Source organism: Vulpes lagopus, chromosome 7, assembly GCF_018345385.1.
Source record: "Vulpes lagopus strain Blue_001 chromosome 7, ASM1834538v1, whole genome shotgun sequence".
NCBI lineage: Eukaryota > Metazoa > Chordata > Mammalia > Carnivora > Canidae > Vulpes > Vulpes lagopus.
This window is the reverse complement of record NC_054830.1, coordinates 20170252-20191912: the sequence shown is the minus strand read 5'-3', so window position 1 is coordinate 20191912 and position 21661 is coordinate 20170252. Positions and strand designations below refer to the sequence as shown.

Here is a 21661-nt window from a genome sequence, read left to right as displayed (position 1 = left end):
CACATCTAATGAAATGATAAGGAACAAGCACTGAGATACACTAGTGAGTGAAAAAAATAAAAATAAACAGTATGGTATTGTGAGTTAGCATTTATTTTAAAAACATGGAGAGGGGTGCCTGGGTGGCTCAGTTGGTTGAGCTTCTGACTCTTGGTTTTGGCTTGGGTCAGGACCTCAAGGGTCATGGGATCAGGCCCCATGTTGGGCTCTTCACTCACCCCAGAGTCTACCTGTGATTCTCTCTCCTCTCCATCTGCCTTCCCCACCCCCACTCTCTCTCTCAAGTAAATATATAAATCTTTAAAGAAAATGGAGAAAAGTTATGTATATATATTTAACACAGAGACTGACACACCTATATAGAAGTGCACATACATTCCTGTATATGTATAATAGATCTCTGAAAAAAGCAAATGAGAAAAGCACCTCCAGAAAGGAGCAATAGATGGTTGGGGGCTTGTAGGGAGAAGAACTTACTTTTCACTTTACCTCTCTTACACCTTTTGTTGAATTGTGAACCATGTATACATTATTCAAAAAATAAACTAATTACATACCAAACAAAAACAAACAAAAAAATGCCATGTAGATCTATAGAAAGTAGAAGCCACTATACCTGAGGCAGCCATCCGACCATCTTCTGGGACCTTTGGTTTGCCAGTTGCCCGGACAGCAAAGATCCGCCCATCACTGGTGCGGATGTATGTCCCTAAGAAACAGGAGGAAAACTGCTAGGAGCAGACATGCAATCAGCCAACTTTGGGAAACTCTAGGCCTAGACACCATGGGTTGGGAAACAGACACCATGGGTTGGGAAACAGCTATAAAATTAGGTCTCATACCCTCTCTCAAGGTCCCTAAGATAACAAGTGGAGCACTGAGCTATGGACCCGAAATTATTCATTCATTCCACACAGCATGACTACCATGTTTGAAGTATTGTTCTAGACACTGAAGAGCACAAGACAGAAAAGGGCCCTGTCTCATGGGGCTCAGGCTCTAGAGGAGGAGAAAGACAAAGATGCCAGAAAATACTGGGAAAGGTTAACGCAACGGAGGAAATAAACAGGGTGCTGGGAGAAAGAGTAAGATGGCTGCCTTGGTTCTGGCCAAAGGACTCTGGCAAGGGTCTTCTTCTTGATCTGTGAGGAAGGAGCCTCATTGCCTCAACACCTTCTTCTCCCTTGGAATAATTCAAGACCAGCATTCTATTCCCATAGGACACTAACCTACCTTCTGTCTTTTGATCAATCTCCTGGAAGGTCAGAGGTCAGCAAACATTTTCTTAAAGGGCCAGTTAGTAAATATTTTTGCCTTTGTGGGCCATGAGGTTGCAACCACTCAACTCTGCTACCATAGCATGAAAACAGCTGGAGGTGGCTGTTCTCCAAAGATCTATCTTTATGGACTCTGAAATGTGAATTTCATATAATTTTCAGGTTCCACAAAATATTTTTTTGATTTTTTTCAACCAATTGAAAATGTATAACCCATGCTTAGCTCACAGGTACAGAAACAGGAGGCAGGCAGGATTTGGCCCATGGGCCATAGTTTGCTGACCTATGCTCTAGGCTAAGACAAGCCTAGTAAAGGGGCTGGATATAGTAAAGGTGGGAGCACCCCCACCTTTACAAAACCGAAGTCTACTTTCTATATCAAAAGGATGTTAAAGTTCAGAGAATTAAGACTACATCCCTAAAACCTCTCAGTGGAGTGGAGGTCTGAACCAAGGAGGATAAAGCAAGCAGGACTTCTTCTCACAGTTGTCTAACAGAGAATACTAGGAAAATGAGAAACTTTTTAGAAACCCAACAAGTAAACTCCAAGACACTAACCATCCCAACACCTGGACTCTAGTAAAGACACAAGTCTCCTTTCTCTCTCTCTCTCTCTCTCTACCTATGACCTCACTGTGTGGCCCTGGAATGCGGTATGCCCTCCAGGATCTGTGAGTAATAAACCTTGTTTTTTCAAAGTTCACTGGTGGTTGCTAAGGTACATCTTGCAATCATAGTAAGATCCACAAGTGTCAATTCAGCCATGACACTGGCTCTGGTAAATGTCTGTGGGGGCTTGCCACAATTAGTATACCAACAGGTGAGTCATGAGGTGCTTTTAGCTAAGAATATCATTATCAATAGGCTGAGACTGACATAAAACACAGTCGTCTATCCAAACCCATCGCAACATTCTCCAAAAAAACAATGGCGAAATGCACGGGCCCTAAGTCTCTTCTTTTAAGCCACTAACAAGTCTCTTTTGGGCCTGCTCCAACTCTGCTAAGCTCTTAGAATTGTCTTTTTCTCATGCTTCTTCCACATTTGACACTCTTATAGGATAATCCCTAACCTCCCTCTAACTCAAGCCATATATATTTCTTCTGCTTCCTAGCTCCACACTCTGAACCAAAGGTAAAGGATGGGCATCTTGATCAGGCTCTTACCTTTTGTCCCACGGATGATGTGGATGCTCTCACCAGCATTAATTCTTGCCTGCACATCTGTGGAGCTGTTGAGTCCAGGAATAACAATATCTAGTGAAGAGAAAGACCTCATATTTAGATTACTTGATTGAGAGGGCAAGAAGATGCTAAGTCTACATCCTCTCCTGTTCCTTAGTAGCTTCCCTAAAACCTCTCAGTGGAGTGGAGGTCTGAACCAAGGAGGATAAAGCAAGCAGGACTTCTTCTCACAGTTGTCTAACAGAGAATACTAGGAAAATGAGAAACTTTTTAGAAACCCAATGATCTTTCTGATCAATTTCCTTTGATTTAATTAAAAATTCATAGAGTTTTAGTTTGGAAAAGATTCTAGTTCAGATGGTTTGTTTGTTTTCCTCCTCCCTAAGCTATCTGCATCCATCTGCTCCACATCTCTTTAGACTCCAAAAGTGGCCTCATCTTCTTCCTTGCTGGTATTACTTCACACCTAACTAAAAAATAAAAAGTATGTTCAAGAATCAGCAGAGAAGTAGGATCACAAGGGGTTCCCTTTTTGTTTTTACCCATTTCACAAATATTTTACAATAGACATGCATTATTTTCATACTCAAAAAAATCAAGATATTTTTATTAAAATTTATATACCATAAATATTTCTAGATAATAAGATGAAACACAGCTCCAAGAAATGCTTTCCTTCCCAATTACCCTGAATCATAGAACCAATCGCAGGACAGAATGATTGCCAGCCTCCTACCACAGGCCCACCATGCTCAACCCATATCACTCACAAAGAAAGAAGCAAGTGGCATTCACGTATTCTAATTAAGTAGGGAGTTTGATGTTGTTTTATACACAGCTAACCCTACAGTTAGGACTCAATACATTCATACCTCTCTCAGACTAACCCTGTGTCCCAGTGACATTTCCACAACCTCTGAAGTGCTCAGAGTCTATCCCACACATCACATTTAAAAAAACCCTGTTCCGTTAAAATTCTTAAGATACTCCATCAGAATGCAAATTCCTCAAGATCAGGGACTATCTTCTCTATTTTTACCCACAGTGCCAATGCAGTAAGGCCTAGAATACAAAAGGTGTTTAATAAATACTTCCTGAACAAACAAAGTAAAGGGACAGGCAGCCCCAGAAGAGGACCTAGGAATTCCCAACCTGTTGTGGTGACCACCTTCTGCACAAGGACCCCAGCGCGCTGCAGGTAGTTGATCGGGAAGTTCATAGCTGGATTTGTGCTAGAGGCAGAGCTTACACTGCCTCCCAGTGGGACATGCCGGGGCATCATGGGGATGGGGGTGGACTGCACAGGGCGAACACTGGCCACAGGCTTCTCATCACTCTTCAGTGTTGGCTGCCTATGAGAGAAGGACAAGCAAACTAATAAAGTTCAGCAGAACAGCCCTTACTTACCTTTCTGCAAAGGCTGCAGAGCTTCTCTAGATTCCCCCATTCTACAGCCTTACTTGCTGCTGAGAAGGATCAGAAGAATCTGCAGAGTAGGGGTAATTCAAAAGGAGACTAGAGGTAGGACCAAGACCGAGTGCATGTGAGGGATAAAGCCTCTCAGAGTCTAAGAAGAATCAGATGTTGGTGAATAATATCTTTATGGAGATGCAAGGGGACACCTGCTCCTCTAGAATTTGGACTGTCTACATACTTTAGGAATTAGTCCTTGGAGGGAAGTTAGGGAGAGGTAAAGATGCAATAAGGGAGAAAAAATTCTTAAGAACACAGTGCATTGCCAAGTTGAAGACAAATGGGTGAAACTTTCCCACTCACCCAAGGAAAAAGGGCCACGTGATGTCACACATTCAGGTTCTCGTGAGAGAGCATCTGTCCAACTTCAACCATCTTTACTCTCTGGAATCTCAAGTTTCTTTTCTTTTTTTTTTTTTTTTTCAGATTTTATTTATTTATTTATTCATGAGAGACACAGAGAGAGGCAGAGACATAGGCAGAGGGAGAATCAGGCCCCTTGCAGGGAGCCCAATGTGGAAACTCAATCCAGGACCCCAGGATTACGACCTGAGCTGAGAGCAGACACTCAACAGCTGAGCCACCCAGGCATCCCTGGAATATCAAGTTTCAATAAGTAATGCAGACATCTCTCTTTCCTCCACATTACCTTTCATTGGGCTCCTCCGGGACCAGTGTCCAAAATGGCCCTCTTAAGTCATCACCACCACAAAAGCAGCAGCAGCAGCCAAAAAGCTGTTCACAGAATCCAGGCTTCTAAATGGCACATGGCCATGGCCATCCTGAGCACTAGCTATGCATGTCTTAAGCCAGCATGCAAAAATGCTATCCCATGGCACTCCTTATTCTTTACCTTTTCAACTGGATTTGGTACCCTGAGAAAGCTATTCCTGATTCAAGATTTTTGAAATTAAGACCCTGTCTATAAGCATTCTGAAGTTTGTGCCTTTGGTCTTTAGTTTTGGGGGAGAACCTCCCTGGACTGGTATATTCTTCCTTACCTGACTGAAGAACATTGCTCTGAGGTTGCGATAGGTACCTTTGGGCAGCCCTCTGGGCCCTGTGGACTCCCACATTTCAAGATAGGACAAACAGCACAGCTAACTCACCATTTCTGGGTCCCATTTCCTTAGTCTGCCCAGGGTGGCTTTGCAGGAGCTACAGGGCTCTCGTCAGATGTCAGTGGGACTCTTCCCAGGATCCAAAGTCAGATCAGAGTAAAAGCCAGGGTAACAGGAACCTACTGTAAGCCCCCTACTCTGGAGGAGCTAAAGCGAGGAAACTGGGCCAGAAACGCCCTTCAGGTACACCCAGACAGGAGGAGCAATCAGCAGGATCATAGTATGGCTTATCAAGTGCTATGAGAGGCTAGTGCCTCCCATAGGGCCAGAGCTGGGCCAAAAAAGGAGCTGACATTACCTCAGAGCCCAACCAATTTGTCACATCTTCCCCCCCCCAAAAATGGCTTTTCTTCCACTAGCTTTAGGTTTGGGCATTCCTGTTGTTACATGGGAAAGCCCAGAAAAGAGAACAAAAGGGGTGGAGGACAAAAAAGGAGAACATTCCCAGGCAACACTATCCTGGAAAATGACACAGAAATAAAGTCTGAAGGCTATGAAAGAGAATAACGTTTTTCTTCAAAGCATCTTGTACCAAAAAGCAGCAAATTTACTCACCAAATATAAGAGTCTTTCATAAAATTTACATGGTTTCAGTTCTTTTACAATCTCATTTGTCATTTTTTAACACGTAATTTCCATAAGAAAAAAGTTTTAAATCGGTCCCCTCAAATAAAAGAATCTTTAATTCAAGATAATAAAAAAGTCTTTTAACAAACCACTCAAAAATTTAAAAAATTAAAATAAAATAAACAAACCATTCAATCAGGTGGCTGATTCTGGTAAGGCCTATGAGGCACTTTGTCTTGAAATGAAAAAAAAAAAAAAAAAAAAGAACATAGATTAACAGTTTTGTAATGTCTTAGAAAGAGCAGAGCTCTCTCTTCACTCAGCAATTGGCTTCCATCACGTTAATACTCTGAACAGTTCTAGAAGTTGTATTCAAGAAAAGTATTTTTTTCTCAGGATCATGGCACAGCCACAGAATAAAATCTCATTAAGAGCAGGAAAATTCCTTGACTACAATCTAAGACCCACAGAAGACCTGGCCTTCACCCTTGAACTTCACTGCTTAAGCAAGATCTAGGACCAAGGCACTATAGATATGAAGGCAGCAATGTGGAAGGGTTAGGCCTCTGTGTCTTAGGAAGCTGCACTTCTCCAGGAGTCCAGAAGGACTCTCCTGAATCATAAGGCCAGTGGCTCACTCTTCCAGCCAGAGCCATTTAAAACACCAGGGCTGCTGAACTGCTTTGGTACCTCATCCAAGAGCAGACCTGTCAGTTCACAAAAGGCAACGAGCATGTTGTAGGTTCTCCCTTTGTTTAAAAACAGAACCAATCAAAACGTTTGGGCTGACCCAGCAGCATATCTTCCTCCTCTTTCAGTGACTCACCAGTTTCTCTGACTGAAAGCAGGGATGCTGGTTAGGCTCTGGTCACTGGCGGGGTAATACTGCGCATATGATGGGCGGGTGTAGGGGACGGATGTGCGCTTATCTTCTTCATAGCTTTTCTTTGCTGCTTTTTTCTCAGCCTTGGTCAGCTTGTGATCCTTTCGGTTAAGGAGCAATGACTCATGCTCAAAAGGCTCCTGGGGACACAGGAGGATGTTGATTTAATTACCAATCTTTGTGCCAACATGACTGATACACAATGAAGTTTCCTCTGAAAACAAAATAGGGCTGGCTATCTCCAACACCTGCAAAGAACCTGCTCACAGACACCCAGGCAGGTTTACCGTCTTTTTGACAAGAGTAGAATTCACGACTCTAACCCGGCCCCACCTTTACAAAACCCAAGTCTACTTTCTATATCAAAAGGATGTTAAAGTTCAGAGAATTAAGACTACATTTCTAGAATTTACTCCCTTCTTTCTGCTAGGAAAAACTCACACTGGCCGAATTATTCCATATAGCTGAGCTGAGCACTCCCAGGACAAGACTGGGGTAGGAACAGGTGGCTGGGGGACTGCATGGGGCAAGGAGAAGAATCAGCTGAGTTCAAGTCCTCTGCATGGAACAAAACTTTAGTTTTGCCAGATAAGCCTCCCTCAGGGAGACTACTGTACCAGGAACTGCATGAAAGCCAGGTTCTGACCTTGGTGATGAGGTGAGGGTACTTCAGACAGGCAAGCTGCAGGACTGGCTCCTTGATCCCCTTTACATTCAAGGATGCTTGGGGAGCTGGCTCCTTCTCAACAAAGTGCAGTAGGTTCTCCACCTCCTTCCGGGTAAAGTTCAGCATTGGATTGAGATCATCTACCACCCGATCTAGAAGGGAGAAGACATGGAGAAAGTCAGTACATGGCAGAGAAGACTACAAAAGCATAGCTACAAAGGTTGGCAGAGAAGAGAGGTTGTTACTGGCATAATTGTCACTAAAGCTAAAACTACCTCAGGCCATCCCATATTTGAAAGGTCTGAGGCTCTGGTGAAATGGAAATATTATAAAAGAAACCTGCACACCTAGCTCAGCTCTTTTCATTACACCTGGCCTCGACAAGTTGAGTTCAAGTCCCTCTTAAAGCAATTATTTGAACTGGGATAAGATGTGAGGAACTGCTGATTTTCTGTGATTCAAAGCCTACATATGTTCCCACACAAGCCCCTCCCCTCCCACCACTCACATAATAAGGATAGTATTGAGCCTGAAGGATGCCCCACCTGACATGCCCTGCTTGGAAATCTGACGGTCATAGATCTTCTTTTCAAGGGTGAAATCAGCCACAAGGCGATAGATATGACAGGGCTTTTTCTGGCCATAACGGTATACCCGACATACTGCCTGGGCATCATGGCAAGGGTTCCAGGAAGCATCAAACACCACCACTCGGTTGGCACCGATCAGATTTACACCCAAGCACCCGGCCCTTTAAAACAGAAGCCAACAATCACAGAACTTTTAGTTTAAAAACAGTTTTAAAATTGGTTTTACTCTGTGATTCCTGCCCCGGTATTACCTCCTTTGTCCTAAGCACAACATACTGGAAAGATTCTACTGTTCTGCTGATGAACAGTACATTCCTCAAGCACTGAAAAATATGCGCTGATAATCCAAAACAGAAGTGCCTACCAGCTCAGAAAGAAAACCCACTCACTTGGGAATCCCTGGGTGGCTCAGTGGTTTAGCACCTGCCTTTGGCCCAGAGCGTGATCCTGGAGTCCTGGGATCGAGTCCCACATCAGGCTCCCTGCAAGGAGCCTGCTTCTCCCTCTGCCTGTGTCTCTGCCTCTCTTTCTCTGTGTTTTTCATGAATAAATAAATAAAAATCTTAAAAAAAAAAAAAAAAGAAAGAAAGAAAGAAAGAAAACCCACTCTCTACTCCTCTGTACTGGGAAAGGTTCCTGCATCCCGGCTCCAGAGCAATGTCACTCAAAGGGAGACATCTGTATCCAGATGTTTCTGGTGTGTTTAGTCTACCAGATAGGAAAATGACTATTTCATACCCATCAAGGGCATTGTGGTGGCAGAACAGAGCATAGCTTTCAAGCTGCTTGGCATGAGACAAATAATGCCACCAGCCTTTAATAGTTACATTACACTTTCTACTTTTTAAAGCACTTTGATGTTAATCCCATCATCTAAGAGAATATTTCTGAGAGTAGAGCAAATTATGCCCATGGTTAATGAAGTTCTCAAAGAACTTCATGACACTATCATGATCACCCTCCTGATACAACTTCCTTTTGGGATCCCCTGTATGACCTCAAAAACAAGTCACACACCTGAGCAGATCTCTTCTGACGGAACTTGGATGAGCCTTTGGGTATCTGCCTATGTGACCAACTGCCCTGAACACAGCACTCTGACCTCACCTCTCAGGATCCACTCACCTTGTAGACAGAAGGAATAGCCAGGTGGTGAGGTTGCTGGGATCATTAAACTGATTAATGAGCCGCTCCCTCTCAAAGGCAGGGGTGCTACCATCTAGCCCTAGGACAGAAGGAAAATCACAAGAAATGGACAGATGAGGGCAGAGGTACACAGCAAAATCACTGGGAAAATGTGTTTTAAAAACAAACAAAAACCAACTATACTACAATACTCAGATTCCACTCCCTTGGACATTTCATGGGTTTATGGTGAGACTCAGACATCTATAATTTAAAAATACCCCATGTGCAAAAAGGATTATAAACCATGTTTCTCCCTTTAGTATTTTAGGTCAATTCCAAAGTTCTTAGACTTCAGAGTGCATAAGAATTATCCTAAATAGGGCAGCCTGGGTGGCTCAGCGGTTTAGCGCCACCTTTGGCCCAGGTTGTGGTCCTGGAGACCCGGGATAGAATCACAAGTCAGACACCCTGCACGGAGCCTGCTTCTCCCTCTGCCTGTGTCTCTACCTCTCTCTCTTTCTCTGTGTCTCTTGTGAATAAATAAATGAAAATTTAAAAAATGCTTAAAAAAAAAAAAATTATCCTAAATAGGGAAGCTTGGTAAACACTGGCTCAGGGTGACCTCTCTGCTTCAGTCCTGTAAATCTTGGTGAGTGCAGAAGGACCAAGAGTTCCATTTTGATATGGATTATATCCCTCCATCAGGAATTTGTTAACAAACTCCTAAGATTAAGGACTTGCTCTAAGGAGACATTAAAAGGAACAGATCTGGAACAGTGGAATGGGGTATATGGCTGAAAAGAGGGAAGCTCAAAGGAAGGAGAAAAAAGTAATCTTCAGTTTAGAGGAAGCATGAATAAGAGAAGAGGGGGCTTTGTCACCCCAGGGAAAAAAGAGAAAAGGGCGAAGCTAAAGAGATGAAACACCACATGGAGAACTGGATTGCTACTGCTATAGGAAGCCTTAAAGTGCCTGTATTAGAGGCTCAATCAGCACCCAATCGGAGTTCTCACAATTTCCAAGCACAGCTCAGCACTGACTCACACTTGGCAAGCCTGCAGTCAACACAAGGCTGTGGGCTAGGTCCTGTGCTAGAGGTCTTCCTACAACCCCATGCACCTCCATTCTCTAAATACTTCCTTTAGGCCAGTGCTTCTCAACAAGGGTGATTTCCTTGCCCTCCCCCTCTACAGGAGACATTTGGTAATGTGTGAAGATATTTTTGGTTGTTAAAACTAGGTGGATATTAATACCATCTAATACCGGGATCCCTGGGTGGCGCAGCGGTTTAGCGCCTGCCTTTGGCCCAGGGCGCGATCCTGGAGACCCGGGATCGAATCCCACGTCGGGCTCCCGGTGCATGGAGCCTGCTTCTCCCTCTGCCTATGTCTCTGCCTCTCTCTCTCTCTCTCTCTGTGTGACTATCATAAATAAATAAATTAAAAATTAAAAAAAAATACCATCTAATACCAGGGACGCTGCTAAACATCCTACGATGCACAGGACCACCTGCCTAAAAAGAACTATTTGGCCCAAAGTCAATATGCAGATAGTAAGTACCTGAGGTTAATATTTCTCAACTTTTGCTTTTCATTACCACCCTCTTAAGGAGCCTTTTTATACATTTTTTTACCAATCAACATACCCTTCATGAAATTTTAAATATCACAGATAAACTGAATATGTTTATTTACTACATGCCCATTTGTGCCCTATACTTTTGAAAAGTTAAAAAAACATTTGTCCCCTCAAGAACTAATTTTTACCCCTTTAGGGACACGTTCTCCCCTATAGAGAATGCATGATCTGGGCTTATTTACCTTCACTCTGCTTCTTTTCCTAGAATGACCTTTGGGCCACACTAATTCTATATATTTAAGTTCTGCCCATATTTGCAAGTCTACTGCAAGTTCCACCTCCTCTTCAAGGAAGCTTTCTCCAACCATCCTCCCTGCAATGATTCTGTTTTCCTTAGAAACTGTTAGGGCACTTGACCAGTACTACTCTGCATTTGTCTTAGAGTTGTCAAATGAAGACAAGGCTTATGCTTTCTACTTCTTTCTCTGCTCTCCCCCTATCTCACCCAAGCTCCTCAGCCTCCAGAATAATGCCTCACACACAGCAGCTTGTTCTCAGTGTCTCTCTGCTCCTTGGCTACTCCAGATACTCCTATGCAGTTGATGGAGAATGGAGTAGAAGACAAAAAGGCAGAGAAGGAAAGGGAATCCTTAAGCAGAACCTGCCAATACTCTAAAAACAAAGCAGCAATGAACTCACGGAAGTAGCTGACGTTTCGAACCCACTTCTGTACTCCTTGCCCATCAGCACCAGGTAGACAGGGCACTTCTCGTTTCCCTAGGAACTCCTCGATGAGAGCCAAGGTGGAAAGGCTCTGGCTGGAAGGGACAACATTTGGTTCAGAAGGCTCCCAGAGCCAAGGGAATCTTGTTCCCCAATGGGCTCATAATCATGTGCAGCCTTCTGACAGTGGGAGCTACTAGAACCTGGCCCCTTGAGGGATAACCCCACAAAGAACCCCCAAGGGTATTCTCCCTAGCTCATAATGGGAGCAAAGTCATCCACACATTTATTATCACCACCTCACTACATATGTTACCCTATTACTTCCTCAGTTGAAAAATTCTGGGGTTTAGCTCAAGGCATAGTAACAAATAGCATCATTTAAAACCAATATCGCATGAATATACATTAGATGTAATTATAGGCCACAATCAATATTATCTGTCTCACTAAGGAGACAGAATTATTTGGCTGCTTTCAAAAGTTATACAGAGAGAGAGGCAGTCTTGTATATGTTAAGTGATAACATAAAACCAGTGGAACACTAGACTGTCCCCTAGTTAGAATCACTGCTGTCCTCTCAAAGTGTGTCACACATGGAAATCCTTACTCTGGGAGGCTCCCATTAGCTCTTGTTGGAGCATTATTTAGTCAGAACAACAACAAAAATCAATCAACTCTATGTCTATTTCCCTGAGGAGTCAGGCCTTGATGGACATCAAAGTTCTGGCCAGACTGAGAATGTGACTCTGGAACAAATTGTATTATTTATTTGGCCTTATAAACAAAGTATATGTAAGTTCCACACCCAACATTGGGCTTGAACTCATGACCCTGAAAGTAAGAACTGCATGTTCTACCAACTGAGGCAGTCAGGTGCCCCCCACAAAATCTATTTAGTTAAAAAAAAATAAAGGCTGGTAAGGACTGAAGCAGATTAGACCACAAGTCAGCAAATGTTCTCTGTAAAGGGCCAGATAGTAAATATTTTTAGGATTTGCAGACTATACACAGTCTGTCAAATATTCTTTTTAAAAAAACCCTCTTCTTCTTTTTAAAAACACTTAAAAAATATAAAAGCTAGGGGTGCCTGGGTGGCTCAGTTGGTTGAACGTTCGACACTTCAACTCAGGTCATCATCTCAGGGTCGTGAGATCCAGTCCTATGTTGAGTCTGCTTGTCTCTCCCTCCTCCTCTGGATCCCCCCACTCAGCTTGCTTATAAGCACTATCTATCTATCTATCTATCTATCTATCTATCTATCTATTAATCAATCTTTTAAAAACAAATGTAAAAACTAGCTCTATCAATCAATCTTTTAAAAATAAATGTAAAAACTAGCTCTCAGGCAGGCCATAGGCCAGATCTGACCTGGGCCATAATTTAAAGAATTAGACTATGACCTCCGATGCCAGCCTAGGGTTTTATTTTTTATTTATTATTTATTTATTTATTTATTTTCAGCCCAGGGTTTTAAATTGTTCTCTGCAGAGAAACCACATTGGGTAAAATAAGAAAACTCCAAGAAAGAGATGAAATGCAAGAAGGTCCTCACAAAAAGCACTGGGCTGAAGAGGCATGAAGGAAAAAAAGTGGGGGAGCTGTGGTGACCCAAGATGGTCTCACTCTGCAGGGGCTGTGTCACTCTTCTACAGAGACACAGTGTCATAGGGGAATTTCTCTTCCTACCTGAATACAAGAATCTTGTCCCCAAGCTTCACACTTTCCTCAATCAGGTGGAAAAGCAGTACCATCTTGGGAGAGTTCTCTAAGACCCCAGTCTGGTAATTAGTCAAAAGGTCCTTAGCCTGTAAGACAAAAATGAGGCAGCTTAGAGCAGGTCCATGCCAGAACACTAGAAATAAAATTCAGTCTTTCCCAAGCAGAGGCTCATGGGCAACCTTTATAGTCCCCTGCAGAGACCTTGGTAGTATAGTACACTGTGCAGCCCCCACCATTTCCCCACATAGAATTTGTATCACCCCTTCTCAGCAGTGGTTTATGGGCATAAAAGGATCTGCTTGACTCACCCATTCATATGTAACAATGTTGTTGCCTCGCTCCTGGAAAGGGTTGAAACCAACCCCCTGTAGGAACTTGCTGTTGGTTGCCTCTCCCATCGAGGAGGCCAAGGTACTGTCTTCCCCCTTGCCTTTTGTTCCCTGGGACGGGCAGCGGGCACTAGTCCCCGCTGAGCCAAGCTCTTCCACATCTAGGTCCTGCTCATTGGCCAGACTCTCCTTCTGAAGGGCTTCATACAGCACATCCGGGTGATTCCAGATCTGAGGTTCAAGTTAAAGGAGAAATGGCACAGGGCAGAGAACAATCTAAGGGTATCCCAGGAAGCCTGGAAACATGCACTTGCTCAAACACACACCTCCCATAGCATAGTGTCACACCAAAAATCAAAGTATCTCCAACCCCCTCATATCCAAAGAGCCTATACATTCATTTTAACTAACCAGCTGTGACCATCATAATGTGAGTGAAAGAGTTCATACCAGTGGGCATGCCCATGTTTGGTACATAATCAGAAAAGCTATGTCAAAGCCTTGCATTCTTATTTAAATAAGAATAATAATGTTCCTGATTTGCTGTGTGGCTATAGCCAACGACTATATGAAACTATGAAACAAGACTAATCTCTCCCTATGGACAAATGTATCTGACTTACAGATGACCAACCAGAAGTCATTTCAAGGTCTACTCTGGCAGGAGTTGAGAATTCATGGGGTGCAGGGGGCTGGGGGAATGGGCGGGTAGGGGGACAGGAAGGGCATGTTGGCTCAAACACCATGTCTGCTCTAGCTTTCTGGCTCTGGTCTAGGACTGTGGCTACAAAATAAACAAACAAACAAACAAACAAACATACATTTTGAAATCCCATCTGTCCCCTGACCTACACCTTCAGCTGTCTTATTAAAGCAGTGGTCAATTGGGAATAATAACCAACAAGTCAGCTGAGAGCTGTCAAAGAAACAAGCCCCTCATTAGGCAACAGGGAGCACATACTAAAGATAAGTTGGGGTTCATCCACCTGTTCATGAAGCTTGGTGCTGAAGATATCTGGGCCCTGCTATCCCCAAAACCATCTCAAGCATTATGAGGATGAATGATATCTCAATCTCATTAAACACAGAATCAAACAGAAGGTACCCCAATAACTTGTCTAAGCTATATATTTCTTGAATTTTGATTACATTAACAGTCATAAACTGCCCCACAATGTTCTTTCATTACCCCATTTTTCCAAGGGAAAAAAATTGGTGAGAAAGGAAGTGGTTTCTCAAATTTTGTACAAATTGTACAAATGAATTGCACAACCTCAAGAAACACCATTTATATCCTCAGCTATGAGTGGCAGCCCCAGGAATTGTGCAGCACACATTGGCACACCTCTCTTTGGGCTCCCCTGTTCCCTGATGCAGCCAACCGGGGAAGTAGCCCCTCTCATTTTATTCTTCCTGTATCAAGGACTCCCAGTAGGAAGAACTCCCTTGGGACTGTGTGCATCCTTCATCTGTGTGTCAGTATTCCCTGAGGCCCCAACACACCTTGCAGCACACGCAGAAAGCCTTGAGGGGGTTCAGCCCCAGCCAGCCACTGCTACCACAGTCTCGGAAGCGGTCCATAAACTGTGTATACAAATCTCGCTGGATCTTCGAGAGCCGCACCAGGATTACATTTTCTTCCTTGGCAGGGAGATGAATCTTCAGCACAGTGTGGCCTCTCCTACAAAGGTAGAGATCAGAATTGTCAAGCCTGTGTGGCCAGGAGAGGTCAGTGCAGGAAAACAAGAGAACCTTGCATTTCTGCCATACCTCCTCTTGATCTCACCGTTCACAGCAGCCTTGCAATAATGAGAACTGGTTTAGCGAACATCAGAAGAATCACATTTTAAGACTAAGAATTAAAGCAAAGAGGATAGGGTGGCAGAGACTGGGAGCTTCAGGTTGGTACCTGGATCCAGGGCTATTTCTTTAAGCTTTCTGCACACATGCCATCTGAACAAGGAAAAACAAGGGGATTGCTTTAGACTATCCTAACTACATCTACCAAGATGCTGAAATGGGTGAGGCCATGCCCCTGAGAACCAGCACTTGTATGCTTTTGCCAAGTCAGCAGAAGGCTAGCTCTCTTTTGCTTTTCAGTAAGTAAGGCAGGTATCCCTGGAAACTTCAAAGATTAACTTCTAAGGGAAGCACTTCTAAGCCATACTTTCAGAGGACTGAAACAGTGGTTATCCATCATCTGTGTGCTATTCAGGAAAAGCTACTCACTAAAAAGAAAGTTTTACTATCACCCACTAGGAATGGACCCTCCTGCTGTAACAGCTCCCCTTTGGGACAGCTTTGCATGCCCATTACACCAAGGTCTCTCTGAGGGTTCAAAACACAGGGCCCTAAGGATGGCTCACCTTTGCACAAAGCCCTCTAGGAGGCTGTGCAAGACGTGGCTCCGGTAACGCATTAGGCGAACATCCTGAGGCGTGCTGTCAATACACTGTCCATTCAGGATGGGGCGTTCAAACATGTTGCTGAACTCTTGCCGGGTGCCAAGGAAGTCTGGGCGCACAAAGTCCACCATGCACCAGTACTCAATGAGGTTGTTCTGCAGGGGGTACCCGGTCAGCACCACCCGACGGCGAGAGCGAATGTTCTTCAGGGCCTGCGAGGTGCTGGCCTGGCAGTTTTTGATGCGGTGTCCCTCGTCACAAATCACCACATCGGGGCCAGGGCGGCATAAGGCCTTCTCAAACTCTAGGGAGGGAAGAGGATCCGGAGTCAGAGGGTGAGAGGGCCTGCTCTTAGTCAACAATATGAGAAGTAGGGGTGCACCCTGGAGGAGACAGAAGAAATGAAGGAAGCAGGAAAGCAAGAGTCAGCCCCCATTAGTGAAAGGGAGCCAGCCATCTAGGCTCCTGTGCATTTGGTGTGACATGTTAACCTGGACTATTGACTCTTGCAGTAAGTATCTCTTCCTTTCCTTATTTTTTTTTCCTTTAGGCTAAAAGTAAAACACCTTGCATTCCTAGGGCTTATACCAACTGGGTGGCAGAGAGTGTGACTTTACAAAGTACCAGACTAGGATTAAAAACGATTCTGGGTGAGACTGATGGGAATCATCCAGACATTGAGGTGGCTCTCACCCTTGTCAGCGTCTTGGCACCATCTATGGACTGGCTGGTGGTGAGTTAGCTAAAGGACAAAGTCTTCCTGGAGTTACCTGCCAGAATTTGCCATTGCTAAATGGCAAATTCATCCCAGCACTACCAAAGAAGCAAACCTAGAACATAATCTACAGATGAAGAGACCCCTATAAAATGAAACAGCTTCTGAACTTAAAACAAACTTTTTTCCCCAAATGGGCAAAAAACCCTTAGAAGAGGGAACAGAACTAGAACTATGAGAGGAATGGCTTTCAGTAAAAAAATTGGGTTAATTCTTTTATAAATTCATAATATTATCACTGCTCTGTATACCAGTGATATAAATCTTTTATAAATATTTTCTTATTGCTATTCCAGAACACCTCTAGAACAAAGTGAGGTAAACGGTCACTCTCCCAACTGCTGTGAGAGAAACAGGGCCAGATGGGCAGAGGAGTCTCCCTGAGACAGCCTGTATGTGGCCCACCCAGAATTCCATAGCAGGCAAGGAGAGCAGTACCTTCTCAAAGCCACTGGAGGTCATTCCACCTATCTTAGGGGTCAGGATTTCTGGTTCATGACAAGACAACTCACATCAATAATCTTCATATCTGACTTGGTGCTACTGCAGACACTATTTCTTTTTTCCTGAAATACCACCCCCAAGAGTATCCAGGGATAGGCTGCCTACCTCTCCGAAACTCCTGCTGTCGATCTTCCTCATCTAGATCAATGATGACCGGGTGAGAACGTTTCTTGGTTTTCTTCGATCTACCTGTGGCAAAGGATTTCTTCAGGGTGAGGAGTCTGTACATTTCGTAACCCATCAGCAGCACCCCACCCTCTGACACCCAATCAGCCATCACTTTAGCACGAGCTGCCATTGTCCTGCAAGAGTGAACAGAGAAAAAATTACTGCTTCCACTGGTCCCTAGGAAGAATTGCTCACAATCAGAGCCATGTTGATGGACATTCAGTGGCAGCATCACAGTGGCCGGCCAGCCGCCCCTGGATTTTCCCAGCATCTCAGAGATGTTCATCACACTGAGGACGGACTGGTTGGCTGATGACAGTTAAATAGTAGAAAAACAGAAATACAATGGCACAAGGCAAACAAAAGTGACAACTCCTGGGACACCTGGGTGGCTCGGTCAGTTAAGTGTCTGACCCTTGATTTTGGCTCAGGTCACAGTCTGAGATTAAGCTCATGTTGGGCTCAATCCACACCCAGCACAGAGCTGCTTAAGATTTCTCTTTCTCCCTCTCCCTCAGCCCCACCTCTTTGTCTCTTAAAGAAAAAGTGACAACTCCCTTAGATATACATGCATGGCTATAATTCTACATTTGAGAGAAAGAATTTCAAGTTGTTCTCATAATAAATACAAGGTAAAAGCAAGGACAATATTCCACATTTTACCTGTCCAGGCCCTGGTGAGTAAAGAACCAAGGATAAGCAGTAAATGAGAAAAAGCAGCAAAGCCCAGATGACATTCAGCACAGTTCCTCTACTCCTAAACAACTGAGCCCTGACTGTAATTCATTAACTGCATGTGGACTAACAGTCCTGAAATCCAAGAAAGAAGAGCAGGTGATCAAACCATTTAGGGGGCCACTCACAGTTTCCTCATTTTGATGTATGTGACCAAACACCACAAAAGGCAGCCTCTGCAGAAAACAAAGTCTATCTTCTCAATTATCCATGCCAGTAAGGGGAAAGGATAGCATGGATAGCTAGCTTGAACCAAGAAACAGTTTTAGCGTTTTGGAAATCAAGTTGAATTTATGGAATGGAAATATAAATAATTTTATTTAAATCTAAAACAAAAGCTTGTACTTTTCAAAGTTGGAAGTTGTACCATTAAAGGTAAACTATAGATAAGTGCTGAAAAGAGACTGCTGATTACGCTTCCAAGAAAGAGAAATGTAAAAGGTGAAAAGTTAGAAGGTGGACAGTTTTATTTCATCATGTTGAATTCTATTACTATCCACATGGGAAAATAAGACGATGTATGCATATTTTTCAGAATATAAAAGCATCTTTAAGCAGAATGTAAGAAATTTCCCAGGCTACCCAACTCTGACTTTACTGAAAAGCTAGGTAGGGAGAAAAATGAGTAAGGGGGGAGGCGGGGCAGGACGCATTGAGAAACCAAAAGAATCTAGGAAGGCAGGATTCAAATGCAAATAGACTCCCTTAATATCCAGACCCAGGGAAGAAGTTTAAAAGGAAAGGGCAAAGAGGAGAGGGTAGGCCACCTACTTGTGCTCATCATTCAAGATGTGAACTTTAAAGAACCGAGGCTGGACTTCTTCAGGCTTATTGTCAGCTGGAAGGGCTTCAGGAGCTGGAAGCCACATGTTGAACTCTGCCAGCCAATTCTGAAGAGTATTAACCTGTCAGATAGCCAAGTCCAGAAAGATGGTTTTAAGAAATAAGCTCAAAACAAAAACAAAACAACAAACAAACAAACGAGCAAAAAGAAACAAGCTCAAAGCTGGGCTCATTGAGCTTTTCAGTACCCAGCAAGGCATTAACTCAGACCTCCTCTGGGGCTGACTAAACAATGCCTTCCCCAACTCTTACCGGCACAATGGCAAGGACAGTTTTGGCTGGCGTGTGGCGGAAGAGGACGTCAATGAAGGAGATCACTTGCAAAGTTTTCCCCAGACCCATGCTGTGGGCCAGAATACAGCCAAAACCACTACTGGTCTTAAACCTCTCAAGAGATTCAACCAGGTTATCATACAGGAACCGGATCCCACCAATCTAACAAAGGACAAACACAGACAATAGTTAAAGGAGCTGGCAAAGACCAGGGCTCTAGTTTTATTCATCTTGGAATTAGTTAGAATTAAGTAAATGAGCAGGCACCACAGCAGACAGTTGGTATGGACAGCTACAGAAGTTTTCCTGTACCCTGACTAGTCTATAGGCTGGTGACAGTTTTCTTGAAGAAAACATAGAAAATCATTCACCTGGTAAAATGGCCCATATTAAGGCGAAAATCTGCAGTACCAAATTCTTGACAGGGCCTCTCACTCAGCCCTTGGTTCTTACCTCAAGAGAGCCCATTCCATTAGGAGTAGTTCTTATTAAGGGTTGTTATGTTAAGTCATCTCTATCTTCATGGAACTTCCACTCATTGGTCTGGGTTCAGGGCTCTAGGTCAATACAAACTACTCTGCCCCCTCCTATCAGAAAGTCCCTCAGACTTCTGACTCTTGAATCTCTTCTGGAACGACTTCCAGAATCAAATCAATTTTCTAATCAAAGCACTGCCCTCTAGATAGCATCTTAATCAGTCGTGCAGATCTCACAGAAGGAAGCTCAAGATCATCAAACCAAGAGATTCAGCACCTCCTACACAATAGGGCATCTAAGTCTTGACCTTCCCATTCATCAGAAATCCTGAAACATCAACTGTTAGGAGGAAGGATCAGGCCTTTCCAATAGCTGCTTGAGGTACCAAACAAGTATTTCATAGACTGTGGTGCTAAAAACTACCAGCAGGTGATGCCCTCAGCAAGGAAGCTGAAAGGAAACAAAGAGGAGAGTCAAGATCTGCTGTACCTGATGAGGTTTCACTGCCCTTGCCAACTGCGGGGCCAGGAAGACATTCTCCTCCTCTGGAGGGTGGTTCAGGTTGACGAGGACCCGCCCCAGAGCATCACGCTGGTTTAAGATGTCATTCACATGGGTGCCACCCTTCTCCTCTTCCTCATCCTCCTCACTGACAGACTCACTGCTGTCTACAATGTGCAGAGTGTCCTCCTCTCCAGAGCTCAGTTCAATCACCTCTGAGACAGCCAACAAAACAAAAACAAAAACCCAGGGAGCAGAGATAATTTATTGCCCATCATTAAAGCATTATAGCATGGAAATAAAGTTAGAATTTGTCATCACTTGTAAAATTTTATTATTTCTCTCTTCCAACTTCAAATTAAGATAAGATAAGGGAAAACTCTACATTTACAAGGAGACTCAGGGACATTTGTTATGGTCAGACCCCAAACCAAATGGAGAAGGACTAATTTTTATTCAGAGGTACAGCCAATTACTCGGGGTGAACATTGAGTAAGGAGAAAGTAGAGGCACCTCTGGCTCAACCTTACCATCTCTACTGCTTTTTTCATCCTCACTGCCACTGCTGCTGTCCAAACAAATGACTTCCTGGGCCAGCACCCGAGGAGGCAGCTGGGGACCATCGCTTGCTCTTAAGACAATTTCCTCTAGGGAAGGAAAGATGGAAAGGAATGTGAAAACCACATTTAGCTCAAACCTATCTCCCCAAATGATTCATCAGTTTCTTTCTTTGTTGCTTTCAAGGGGACTGAGGAGAGAATTAGAGGGGGGGTGTCTCAATCACCTTCTGTCCCCCTAACTTCCCTTGTCTTTACTAGTTCTCACCTCTAAGTGTCCACCTGACCACTAGAAGAGATCCTAATCCCTTGGCAGGTTATGATCCAAAATTATGGGAGAAAAAAATCTAAATAATAGGTCAATCTGAGGAGTATATTTTTTAAAAACCCACTTATTATCATTATTGCTTTATTTTGTTTTTTTTAAAGTAAAGTCTATGCCCAATGTGGGGCTTGAACTCACAACCCTGAGATCAAGAGTCACATGTTTTACCCACTAAGCCAGCCGAGGGCCCCTGAGGGGTACATTTTTACTCATTTAACTTTTTAGATGTTTCTGATCATTTGCTCCTAGAAAACTGAATGACTGAGAGGCCATGGTCTTATTTCCCACGGTTTTATTTCAGATCTGCCCTTCACCACTGTGTGTCCAAGGCCTCTTCTCCCTACACTGCAGGGCCTTTCCCACCACCTCCACTGCCCCTGGCTTACCGGGAAGGAACTCCAGGGGAACTGTAGGAATGGGAGCTGCATAATCCTTCCTCTGCTGCTCCAGGCGTTTCCTTCTTTCCAACTCTTCCTGTTGTGCTGCTTTGGTAACCGGCTCCAATTGATCCTCCCGGAGCAGCTTTCTAAATATTACAATAAGAGTGAGCATTTGGGTTGGTTTACTTGAGATTTGGGCAACATAATGTCAAACTAAAGAGTTCACTGCTGAGCTCAGAAGTCTGAGGCAAGAGAAGGAGCAGCTCCATCAGTCCCCACACATCCATGCAATAGGCAAGGTTTAAAAAAAAAAGGACTTCAAGGCTCAGGTGATTCTGGGCCAACATTTTTTCCATATTATTTAACTTCCTGAGATATGCCACTGGAGATTCATCTTTTTTTTTTTTTTTTAAGATTTTATCTATTTATTCATGAGAGACAGAGAGAGAGAGAGAGAGAGAAAGAGAGAGAGAGAG

The 21661-nt window shown here is 43.7% G+C and overlaps 1 protein-coding gene across 4 annotated transcripts in view; it reads right to left on the bottom strand.

Moving 5' to 3' along the window:
* The window catches only part of RAD54L2 (RAD54 like 2), a 123982-nt gene that overhangs the window by 6972 nt on the left and 95349 nt on the right, over nt 1–21661 (bottom strand). For all 4 annotated transcript variants that reach the window (XM_041761072.1, XM_041761073.1, XM_041761071.1 and 1 more), the window contains 18 exons: nt 21192–21331; nt 20454–20570; nt 19912–20138; nt 18925–19107; nt 18601–18734; nt 17032–17228; nt 15609–15951; nt 14746–14923; nt 13222–13473; nt 12881–12999; nt 11168–11286; nt 8888–8987; nt 7718–7923; nt 7152–7324; nt 6449–6645; nt 3614–3813; nt 2444–2533; nt 617–709 (listed from right to left, as the gene is read on the bottom strand). In XM_041761072.1, coding sequence (XP_041617006.1) covers nt 617–709; nt 2444–2533; nt 3614–3813; nt 6449–6645; nt 7152–7324; nt 7718–7923; nt 8888–8987; nt 11168–11286; nt 12881–12999; nt 13222–13473; nt 14746–14923; nt 15609–15951; nt 17032–17228; nt 18601–18734; nt 18925–19107; nt 19912–20138; nt 20454–20570; nt 21192–21331 — 3068 coding nt within the window. The remainder of the gene's footprint in view (nt 1–616; nt 710–2443; nt 2534–3613; nt 3814–6448; nt 6646–7151; nt 7325–7717; nt 7924–8887; nt 8988–11167; nt 11287–12880; nt 13000–13221; nt 13474–14745; nt 14924–15608; nt 15952–17031; nt 17229–18600; nt 18735–18924; nt 19108–19911; nt 20139–20453; nt 20571–21191; nt 21332–21661) is intronic.